This window comes from Diceros bicornis, chromosome 8 (genome assembly GCF_020826845.1).
Source record: "Diceros bicornis minor isolate mBicDic1 chromosome 8, mDicBic1.mat.cur, whole genome shotgun sequence".
In the NCBI taxonomy this organism is placed as follows: Eukaryota; Metazoa; Chordata; class Mammalia; order Perissodactyla; family Rhinocerotidae; genus Diceros; species Diceros bicornis.
In genome coordinates, this window is record NC_080747.1 from 68,014,116 (window position 1) to 68,026,428 (window position 12,313).

The 12,313-nt window shown below is 37.7% G+C and overlaps 1 protein-coding gene across 6 annotated transcripts in view; it reads right to left on the reverse strand.

Annotated features, from left to right (window-relative positions):
- Positions 1–12,313, reverse strand: part of HELQ (helicase, POLQ like) — a 48,024-nt gene that overhangs the window by 30,189 nt on the left and 5,522 nt on the right. For 4 of the 6 annotated variants that reach the window (XM_058547417.1, XM_058547416.1, XM_058547420.1 and 1 more), the window contains 6 exons: positions 10,964–11,142; positions 10,177–10,377; positions 9,674–9,746; positions 5,671–5,768; positions 4,380–4,478; positions 2,940–3,085 (listed from right to left, as the gene is read on the reverse strand). In XM_058547417.1, coding sequence (XP_058403400.1) covers positions 2,940–3,085; positions 4,380–4,478; positions 5,671–5,768; positions 9,674–9,746; positions 10,177–10,377; positions 10,964–11,142 — 796 coding nt within the window. Of the gene's footprint in view, positions 1–2,939; positions 3,086–4,379; positions 4,479–5,657; positions 5,769–9,673; positions 9,747–10,176; positions 10,378–10,963; positions 11,143–12,313 lie in introns of those variants that run through there. The other 2 variants (XM_058547418.1, XM_058547421.1) reach the window with 2 other exon arrangements.

The following is a 12,313-nucleotide window of genomic DNA, read 5'->3' on the forward strand; positions in this document are numbered from 1 at the left end:
CTTCATGGAAAGAATTGAGAGCTGTGGCTGGCATTAACTGCAGAAGGCCAACGTAACAAGTTGAGAAATGAGAGGCAAGGAGACAAAAGAACAATAAAGAATTGGGAAGAAAGTGGGCAAGAGTCACCAGCGCAAGAATTAGAAGTGACAGCTGAGTAGGGAGCAGCAGACTTTCTGTTACTATTTTCCAGCCAGCGTGCAAGGTCCTGAAGGGACATACAGGGTAAACATTTCTCAAGGAATTAAGTCCTATATAGGGTGAGAATATAGATAATCACCATATAATTTTAGAGAAAGGAGACATCACCTATAACTGACCAGACAAGATATGGTTATAAGGGGAAGGGTTTTGTGGGAGAAATTGACATCTGAGCTGGTCTTGAAGAGCAGGTGTTAGAGAGGTGGCAATTAAGGGACAGGGAACAGCATGCTTGGCAGAGGGTAAAGCACATCAAACGCATGCAAATGAGAAGTTCATGGCATAAACAACGAAGAGAAGTAGTTCAGTTTGGATGAATCGCAGGGTGAGTGAAGAGTAGCAGAAATAAGGATGGAAAAGTAAGTTGAGTCGGATCTGAGCCTGAATTCTAGGCTAAGTAGCACTGAGGTATCATTTTTAGGAAGATTTTTAGGGAAACTTATACAACCTGAGCTTTGGCAGTTGTCAGCAAATAATGTTTAAAAGACTTCTTGACTTAGAAGTCAAAAGCAGTAACAGCTACAAAAAAGATGGTAATTTTCCTTGAGATTGAGACAATCACTTGGGAAAAATCTGCTTTAGTCTTTGCATTTAAATAAACATACAGCTGGGGCCAGCCCGGTGGCACAGAGGTTAAGTGTGCATGCTCCACTTCGGCGGCCCAGAGTTCGCGGGTTTGGATCCCGGGCGCGCACCAACATACCACTTGTCAAGCCATGCTGTGGTGGCGTCCCATATAAAGTAGAGGAAGATGGGCACAGATGTGAGCCCAGGACTGGTCTTCCTCAGCAAAAAAAGAGGAGGATTGGCATTGGATGTTAGCTCAGGGCTGATCTTCCTCACACACACAAAAAAACATACAGCCATATTCTACTGCTCAGGTGATTCGACTGCACCTGCTTCCCAGAAAATTTATGTTAAGGAAGCAAATAATTAAGATAAAAGCTGATAGCCCAGGAATCTCAAGAAATTGGTTTTAAAGCCACCACTGAGATCAGAACCATTTAGCCCTAGATTTCACTTCATATACATCTAAATTACAGAATAATATAAAAAAGTATGCTCCAAATATAACTCAACATTTTAGTCAACAGCCACAAACAAGGGGCTAAACTATACCCAGAACATTCAGCTTATGAAGCAGCAAGTAATAGGGAAAGTATATTTTAGAGGAAGTTTTCCTTCAGGAAGGAAGTGTTAACTCCTATCTCTTTAAGAAAGTCTCAAGTATCCATTACAATTCATAACTAACTGTTCTGGGAACCATATATTTAAGTGCTTCAGTATTAAACATAAACATTTATGACCCAAATCAACTATTACCATCAAAAAGCAAAATAAGTCAAGGCTATAAGTAATAAACCTTATGTCTCCCGGTCAATTGTTAGGCTCTGAATTTCCACATCACTTAGCCAGAGCCACACTACCTTAAATTATTCTAAGAAAATGAGTGATTTGCTGAGAATACCTCAATGACAATTTAACTTCCTTAGGCTCTTATAATCAACATCATTGTAAAGGCAGACTTTCAGTTACTGAAATGGGAAACTCCTTGACATTATCCCAAACATCTGTATCTTTGTGCTATTCAACAAATTTAACTCTGTTTTAAACTAACCCATGACAGCAAGATTGGGAAGGGTGGTGGAGGATGACTAGATTAGAATCCTGGGTACTGGTCTATGAATAGTGATATAGCACTTGCTGAGGGGCCAAAAAGAAGTCTGAAAAAAATGATAAAACTACACATGGGACAAACAGGTGCAGAAAAAACTGAACCGTTTATACTTAAAGTCACTTTATACTTATCTCTATGAGTATAACAGAGCCAATATTAAAATACTATAAAATTACAAACCAATAAATTTCTTTTTTTTTTTGTGAGGAAGATCAGCCCTGAGCTAACATCTATGCTAATCCTCCTCTTTTTGCTGAGGAAGACCGGCTCTGAGCTAACATCTATTGCCAATCCTCCTTTTTTTGTCCCCCCAAAGCCCCAGTAGATAGTTGTATGTCATAGTTGCACATCCTTCTAGTTGCTGTATGTGGGATGCGGCCTCAGCATGGCCGGAGAAGCGGTGCGTTGGTGCGCGCCTAGGATCCAAACCTTGGCCACCAGTAGTGGAGTGTGTGCGCTTAACCGCTAAGCCACGGGGCCGGCCCCAATAAATATCTTAATTACTTAGGAAATTCAATTCAAACGTCCACATAACTTAAGTGTGAAGTGTACTAAGAAAACAAAGGCAACAGTATCTAATTAAACAGAAAATTAAGCTGAAGCTATGATTCATCATTACAGGGATTACAGTGATGAGTCCTTTGACCATCTAAACCAGTGGCTGACCTTGGCTGAATGTTGGACTTGTCTGGGGAGCTTTACGGAATAAAGATGCCTGGGTCCCACTCTCCAAGATTCTGAATTGTCTAGGATGTAGCCTGGGCATTAGGATTTTTAAAAGACCCCAATCTGATTCACTGTGCAGCCAGGAGGAGAATCATTGACCTAAGCCGTTATATTAGTCAGCATTCTCTTACACGCAGCCTTAGTATTTTTCTCTGGCTATTTCACATATGTGAATTTCATAGTTAAACTTTCTCCAAGGTCAAGGCTTTAGAATCTAGTATATCAACTTAATATAATGTTCTGCAAGAAATAATTAGTGCCTCTTGAATAAACAGAATACACAGCATGTAAATCATGATAAAAATAGAACAGAATATTTTTAAAAGATTAACATACTTGCTTAAAATTTTGCATATCATTTGTGCCACGTTTTCACAGTTCTTCTTAGTGGGACAAAAAACTAAGCAGGAATAATCGGGAATAACTTCCGTCACCAGTGCTACCAAGTGATCAGGATCCATCTTTTTCAGGGTATCAGAATACTGCACGACAAAATGCAGAAACAAGGCAGTCAGCAACCATGAAAGCCTGCTGTCTTACCAGTGTGCTTTGAAAGGAGAGCAAACCATCTCTAATTCTGAAGTTCTCATTTAATAAAGCTGATCATTTAAAAGGAAAGATGAAACCTATATAAAACATCAAAATTTTAAGTCCTACTTTTCTCTTAGGTTATTAGGATTTCGTTAGGTATATTTAGTTTTAAATTAAAGAAGTGAAATTAGTTAATGTTATTAATAACCCCACTGCATGCTCATCTTCACCAAAGCAGAACAAAAGAATCCTCAGAGAGAAACACAGATTGACCCTAATAACGGTCAAAGGACGGCATAAATAAGATATACCTTTACTATTACTAACAGTTTTCAAAACATAGATTCAATTGTTCCATAGGACATATTTTCAGAAATAAAAAATATATTTATCAAGCAGATACAAGGAACTCAAAGAACATGAAGAAAAATGTAAAGTTATTTAAAATCTCCTCATTTCCTTTGACTTTACTGAAAACTAATTAAGATACAGATTTAGAATAATATACTTCAAAGAATTCTAAAACTGTTGTAAAACTCTTTTCCTTTTTTTAATATCCTTCATGTAAGTCACAGAACATTAACATAGCAGACATTAACATTTTCATACACCAATACCTGAACTACACAGCCCACGCATTTCTTTTTGTTGTTGTTGCTGAAGGGATAAACATTTAAGGGAGAGGTCTCCAAATTTTCTTAGTTCATGGAGCTCCATAGCCAAAAAACCCATCTAACAGTTTTGTTTATTAGGTACTTAGGTCCAAACAACTTAATAAGTATGTATTTCCTCACAACTCAGTAGCTGTTTGAGTAAGTAATACGCATCAATTGAATGAAAAAATATTTTTATTTCATTTTTAAATGACCACAATGGCCCACTAACGGGATGTGTGCACAACTGGGCACTGCACAGTCTTTTAAACCTTGGAATTAGATTGGACATTGCACTCTCATTTCCTGTCCCATACTGATTTTCACATGGTATTTGCTTACAGTAACTGCAAAATAACCAACTTCACATCGACACGATGACATAGAAAGGAAAGTTTTGTGCTCTAATGTTGAAATTGGAAACTGACTACCTTGAACCGGTAGTTTGAATAGTGTCCAACAGATGTCAAGCATAAGCTGTTTCTCTCATATATCCAAATATCCCACGGTACCCACGTGAACCTTCTGTGGTGTCCCAGAGCGTCTGGGCACAAAGTCTGGGAACCTCGGGTTCAAGGGTTATTAACGTTACCTTATAATTGAGGACACGTGAAAAAGTCATGCCATTCTCAGCTTTGCTGTCAACCTCATATATTTTATCGTTTATTTTCAGATATTCTTTTAATTCAACCTTGAATTAAAAAGACATTTGCAATTAATACCACATAAAAATTCCTCTTTCCAGAGTTTTGAATTTTGTAAAATATGCTGTAAAAAAGGACAGCTATATAAAGATTTCAGCTTTTCTAAGATAAAACCTGCTTTTTCTAAGTAAAACATGCTTTAACTTAATGTATTACCTTTATCATTTCTTTTTTGAAAGTTTCTTTTTCCCTTTCCAAAACAGGGGATAATATCCTTGAAGAAATACTTTTGAACTGAATTGCCACATCTTTAAAAGGAAACCAGGCACTTGTGTATTTGTTACAAGAAGTATAAATAAGTTAAGTGTTCACATTCTTTATCTTTTATTAAGGAGTTATTTATGTTATTCCTCAAGATCTAAAACTTTCTGTTTTATTAATCATCAGTTTTCATTCTAAGTACTACCATATTATTTTTAATTTAAGTATTTGTAGACAAAAAAAGTTTATAAATATAGCTCAATGCATTTTTAAAAGAATAGCATCTAACTTGACAATTAAGGTTAGAAAATATCTCTTGAAAATTTGCATATTTGGTGCAAATGTAAAAACATCAAATTTCAAATTAAAATTATTTTCTGAAAACCTATTTAGACACAGAATATGCACACTAGTACTGCAGACAGAGTATATGTACCACTATTTTCAAGTAACTATGAATTACAGTTATTTACTTTCTTCATGCCTTTTGGGAGTTTTAATACTATTGGGCAGTTTAAATTTAAATCCATATGAAGTCTTAACGTATTAAAAAAGCATTATAACTACCAAAGCATAAATATTTGAAAATATTTTAACTCTTAAGATAAATTTTTTTATGTGCCAGTAATTCAAAACATGAATCACTAAATTTTGACCAAATGAGAAAATTTACCTTAGAGAATAAGAAGTGGAAAAATGGAATGGGTCTGGAAGACTACATTTAAATAAACATTCATTGAAGGCCTATGGGCCAGGCACTGTTCCAGATGCTACAGATACATTAGTGACCCAAGCCAAGATCCCTGACTGCACAGTTTACATTCTCTAAACACAAACTCTTCTTCGTATACAGCCATGGTGAGTGGAATTCTGCCCCTTCACTACTCTGCAGAATTTTTTCATACAGTACGTTTGCTACTTCTCTAAGTAAGATTAGATACAAAACAAATCAATACAGTGCAAACCTTAGGTACGTACTGGTCTAAACTGACTGGTGTAATATTCTGCTTGAAGGAACTCTTGCAAGTCTTCAACATTGTTCAACGTTGCACTCATACCAATAATTTGAGTTGTTTCTAAAAAAAAAAAAAATCCAAAGTACTGAGGAAAATTTGTTTTTCAGTACATCATAATAGTAATGTTAGCAACCTTTTTGTATTCTGAAGTCTTCCTGAGTGATTTGGGAGAGGCGGTGCGTGGGAGGATGGGAGAGAGGAGAGGCAAGAAAAATACAAATACATTTTGTCTTTAGTGCTATGGAGTCCATGCTGATTCCAACCCCTAGTGACCCTGTGTACAGCAGAGTGGAACCCTGCCCAGTTTTTTTTTGCGCCATGCTCTCACCTTCTGGCGCTATATCAGAAAATGCTCTACTGCTACTCATGGGGTTTTCATGGCCAATTATTTTGGAATGACCAGATCTTTCTTCCTAGTTTGTCATAGTCTGGAGCTCTGCTGAAACCTGTCCACCCTGGGTGACCCTAGTGGTATTTGAAATACCGGTGGCATAGCTTTCAGCATCACAGGAACATGCAGCCGCCACAGTATGACAACCGACAGACCGGTGGTGTGGTTCCCTGATGGGGAAACAGACCCAGGCCACAGCGGTGAGAATCCTGGTGTTCTAGTGGTTAAGATTTGATGCTCTCATCGCCGTGGCCAGGGGTCAGGGAACCACACCACCCTTCTGTCAGTTGTCATACTGGGGTGGCTGTGTGTTGCTATGATGCTGAAAGCTATGCCATCGGTACTCGACAGCACTAACAACAACAAATACATTACTGGGGTACTAATCTAGCAATCAAAGAATAAAACATATCAGGTATTCTGAAAGTCACTTTTTAGAATTATATAAAATTTCAAACTTGGCAAGAAGTACGACCTTTATTAAGACTTCCAGACAACAATGAGTATAAATATGCTTGTTGCTGACTATCTGGACCCTCATTATGAAGAGTTACGACATGTTCCATGCGTACGGCTACAGGTGGATGTACAGTGTAGGATGCAGGGCTGGATGGGTGCTTGCCACAGGAAAAGTCCTTTACAGGATCTTGCTATCAGGTTGTTAACTTTTCTCTTTTTTTAAATAAAGGTGGAAACTCATGAAGCTGCACGACTTCCCGGCCAGTACAAAATGGCTGCTTTCCATAGACTCAGCAATTGAATTAAAAACCGAAGAAGCTTTCTTCGCAAATGCTTCTTCATTGCTGCTGCCTTTTGTCTTGAAATTATCATTTAAGATGTTATCTGAAAGAGGAATACGTGTTGTCCCTTCCCACTCCACGGAGGTGGACTATGAGGCTGAAGAGGTGAGCATGCAGCCAAATCAAGAAGAGCTGCACTGAGAAATCTGCGATTTATGCAGAAACAAAGGGAAGGTATTAAAGGATTGTAAATAGTAAAATAAACTAACTGGATTTGCATTTGGAAAGATCATTCTAACTGCACAGAGAAGATGGATTTGGTGGGGGAGAGGGCAGGGATCAAGACTGAAGGCAGGCAAAAGAGCTAGATGATTTCTGTGGTAATCTAGGTAAGAAAGGATGAAGCGCTGAACTGAAGATTTAGTAGTAAAAAGCGACAGGAGGGAGACAATTTAAAAATATATTTATGAGGTAAACCAGGATTTGGCTGCTGACAGAAGGTACAAGAGTAAAGACTATAAGATTCTGGCTTGGGCTGGCCCCGTGGCTTAGCGGTTAAGTGTGCGTGCTCCGCTACTGGCGGCTCGGGTTCGGATCCCGGCCGCACACTGATGCACCGCTTCTCCGGCCATGCTGAGGCCGCGTCCCACATACAGCAACTAGAAGGATGTGCAACTATGACATACAACTATCTACTGGGGCTTTGGGGTGGGGGGGAAAGGAGGAGGATTGGCAATAGATGTTAGCTCAGAGCCAGTCTTGCTCATCCAAAAAAAAAAAAAAAAGATTCTGGCTTGGTTGGGTGGCTGACTGGCAAGCGGTGGCAGGGAATTCAGTCTGAAGAATGGGTCTGAAGGAAATGAGTTAGACTGGGACATGGTGAATCTGAGCTATTCACAGGATATTCAAGTAGAAGTGCCCAGTTGGCAGATGAGACTACTCAGAAGAGAAGTGTAAGCTGGAAACACAGATCAGGACCCATCAGCACACAGGAAGCACTTGAAATCATGAGTATGGATGAGAGTTAGTAGAAACTATATAAAGTAGGAAACAATAGAAGACACTAAGATGAATCCATGGTAACACCAATGTACATAATGAACACACTTAGAAAGAGGTGTTACAAAGGAGAACAAGAGGGAGACACTAAAGAGTCTCATTTCATTTGAATATCTATTAAGTGTAAGGCACTGGTGATAGAAAGACAAATAAGTATACAGCAATAGCAAACACATGTCCACTATGTGCAGGTACTATGCTAGATGCTTTACAAAGATTAACTCATGCCATCTTCACAGCAATTCAGTGAGGAAGGTTCTATTACTATCATCCAAGTGATGCATAAGGAAACAGAGGGACAATTACTACAACTTGTCCAAGGTCACCTATGGGTTAAAAGTGAGCCAGGATCTGAATCCAGCTCCAGAGTCTGTCCTCAGCCATCACGCTGTGCCAGCTCTCAATGCTAACGCATGAGCCGTCTTACAGAGAGAGTAGGGAAACCAGAGAGAATGATGTTTCAGCAATCAAAGGAAAAAAAAATGATAAACAGTCAAATGCTGAAGAAAAACTATGACAAGGACAGTCAGTGTATGCTGGATTTGACAAGTAGGTGATCATTCTCCTCTCTTCCTCTGTTTTATATTTTTCCATAGAACTCATCACCATCTGACACACCATATGTCTACCTGTTTGTCTGCTTATTGTCTGTTCACTTGCACTAAAATATAGGTTTGATGAAGGCAAGGACTTTGTTTTATTCACTGCTGTATCCCTGGCACTTAAAATAGTGCCTGGAACACGGTAGGTACTCAATATATATATATATTTTGTGAGGAAGATCAGCCCTGAGCTAACATCCATGCCAATCCTCCTCTTTTTGCTGAGGAAGATCGGCCCTGAGGTAACATCTATTGCCAATCCTCCGCCTTTTTTTTCCCTTTTTATCCCCAAAGCCCCAGTAGATAGTTGTATGTCACAGTTGCACATCCTTCTAGTTGCTGTATGTGGGACGCCACCTCAGCATGGCCCGACAAGTGGTGCGCCGGTGCGCGCCTGGGATCCAAACCCGGGCCGCCAGTAGCAGAGCATGCGCACTCAACCGCCAAGCCACGGGGGCCGGCCCCCTCAATAAATATTTTTTGAATGAATGACTATAAAGTGCTACAACCCTCCTAAATACCATTGCTATCAAAATTTTTAAAATATTTCTTAAGATTTGACCTTTATAATTAATAATTTTTCCATATATAAGCTATTGCAATACATAACTAATAAGTTATTGTAATAGCATATCGATAAATAGCAGCGAAGACATTTAGAATAAATACTTCATATACATTTGAAGACTATCTGATGTAAAATAGCTCCTTAAACTCACTACTGAAATATACTGCTTTGTTGTGATGATGATGATGATACTGACGGTGGCGGCAGCAGCAAACTCTTATTGAGTTCTATGTGCTAGGCATTGCTAATGCTTTACACGTGTTAACTCATATAATCATCCCAACAATCCCATCAGGTCGGTACCATTATTATCCTCCTTTTACAGATGAAGAAACAGAGAGGTTGAGTCAGGTGCCTAAGCACATAAAGCCAATAAGTTGAGGATGATGATAGGGGATGTCTTCAAATGTTAATTTCATTTATCCTGACAATTCTACTCATTCATCCATTCTTCCAACAAAAATTTATAAGCCTACTTTAGAAATAAAAAAACTAAGGTAGAAAGCTTAAGTATCTTACTCCAGGTTACACAGTCTAGCTAGTGATAGAATTAAGTCTTTTCTAGGTCTCCTGATAATAGTGACCACATTTGAAAAAATACTTACTGCTAGTGTAGAGGATTTTTGCTAGGGTCATTTCCAGGATGGCCCCACGGCTTCCTTCACCAATCATGTGCAACTTTGAGATTTAAAAAAAAAGGGATAAAAGTAAATCTGCATAGTGCCTCTATAAAATATGCAAATATTTATATGAAATGAAGAAAGAATCATTGCTTTATAACTCTTAAGCATTTTGGATATAGGAATTAGAGTACAAATGCATCATTTCACCAGTGTTTTAAATTAATGAGGTTTGGGGCCAACATCCTGACACATCTGGAACTCCTAAGTACTGTTATAAAATTGAATATACACACACACATATTCTCTCTTCAACAAACACTTCACAAAACTGAATTTAAGATTTACCAGGCATGAAATGTCTTCATCTATATTGACTATGTATAAAAATAAATTACTTATTCTCATAGAGGTACTAGGCAGATCCACAGAATAATAAATACAATAGTATAATAAAAGTGTTGATCAATTACAAAGTAGTAACCAACCTCATCTACAACAACCAGACCCAGACTGCTAATCCGTCCAGTTTCAATCAAGGAGTTCACCAGACTATGTCCTTTTTCAATAGTGGCAATGTAGAGTGATTTCTTTTCCCTTCTTTTAATTGGGGGAAATTTTCCTTTGCTTCCAGCATATTCTTCAACAAAGAAACCCAGTTCTATACCAAAGCTTGACAAACCAGAAATCTAGAATATTAGTTAAAATAAACAAACAAAAAAAACCCAGATAAATAAGAACTCTAATAAGTGCTCAGAGGGATTTAAAAAATCTAAAATAGTGTTTAAAACCAATCAATGGGAACAGGGTCACAGATAAGACATATATGCCTAAGAAATGTCATAATTAATGTGTTGATCTTTTTTACTACATAATAAATGAATGCAACTTTTAAACTACATAATAAATGTGAAAATCAATTTCAACTGTCTCCTCTGATGTAAAAAAGATCAGAATAATTCATTTATTTTGATAAAATAATTGGTTAGTTTCTGCTTGAAAAAGCAGCCTAAATATCAATAGAACATTTAAAATGGAGTTTAATCCACCAGTTTAGAAAAAAATAAAACTATTTTTGCAACAGGTAATTAGTGTTAGAAGAGATTTTCATTAAGTCCTCCATACTGCTTTTGCACATCCTAAAAATATTAATTCTCCATCACTAACAGAGGTACCCCCTTCTTAGTCAATAAAAAGTTGTTACATTTATGCTAGTTTTTATATCTTAATGTCAAAATAATATTAGCAAATATCACTTGTTAAAAAAAATCATACCTTTTCTTGGACAATTGCTACATATGGTAGGATCATTAAAACATCTTTCCGCCGGCAAAGCAGTTCTTGCAGCATTAAAATCTCAGCCACGAGGGTTTTTCCACCACTCGTTGGCAAGGAATATATTAAATTTTTTCTTTCTTGTACAGACTTCAACGTTAGGCAAGTATGTTGCCATTCTGCGGAATAAAAAAAAAAAAAAAGCGTTATTTTCCCTTCTACAATCTCAAGAAAGTTTTCTAAGAAGGAAAAATCAAATCCTACTCTCTGTAGCAATCTTTTCATAATGATAAACGTAATTATACATCATTGGTAAGTGTCAAAAACCCCCCAATGTGTGATGCGCACAGCCAGTGAGAGTCTAATTCTAATTCAGGCCTGGTCAGCAGGGTGGGCAACTAGCCCACCTATTCGCCAGCTGCAGAGTTAGGTCTAAGATTTCAGCCTGCTGGACAAGAGGCATCATCCGGGACATCAGAGGAGCTAAAGAAGGGTACAAGGATCTGTGTGAATTCTAAGGCCTTCCTCATAAGTTCTACAAGGAGATTGTGTAAGCTTCCCTTCCTCATTCACCCAAACACCATCTCAGAGAGAAACAGGGGGAGGAGGAAAAAATGTCTGTGAGGTTTTGTACAAACTAAGAAAGAATATTGAACTAGCTCTTACGGGGAGCTGAATTTTGAATGGCTTGAATACCATTTTAAACTGGTAAGACTGTATAAATCATAAAAGACTAGGATTATTAACTGGCACGTCTAGGGTTTTCACAACTTAGCAAGATTAAATTCATGAAAAGGATTGCATCAGATCCAAAACATGGTGTGAAAACTAGTATAACTATTCTGCAGGATAATTTGACAATGTGGATCATCAAAAGTCTTCAAAATGTGTATCAGTATTTTACCACTAGAATAACAGGCAGAAGATATGATAAGACATTTCACAGCAGGGAGAAATGCAAATGGCTAATAAATACATGAAAAGATGCTCAACTGTTACCTATTGGGTTGGCAAAATAAATAAACAAAAAACCCCACTAATAACTACCAAAAAAAAAAAAACAAAAAACCCCACACACGTAAAACCCAGAGCTGACTAGAGTGGGGACAAACAGGCATTCTTGTGTATGGCTGATGAGAACACAAACTGCTACACTCTTTTTGGAAAGCAATTTAGCAATATCAAAAATAAAACCACACATCGTCTTTGAGCTAGCAGTATTACCTCTATAGGACTCTAGACCTATAGAAATAAAAGCAAGGGCATGTAAACATTATGTGAAGATGTTCATCATAGCATTGTTTATGTGTAACAAACATCAAGGGGGTGAAGGTGGAATGAATTGTTGCA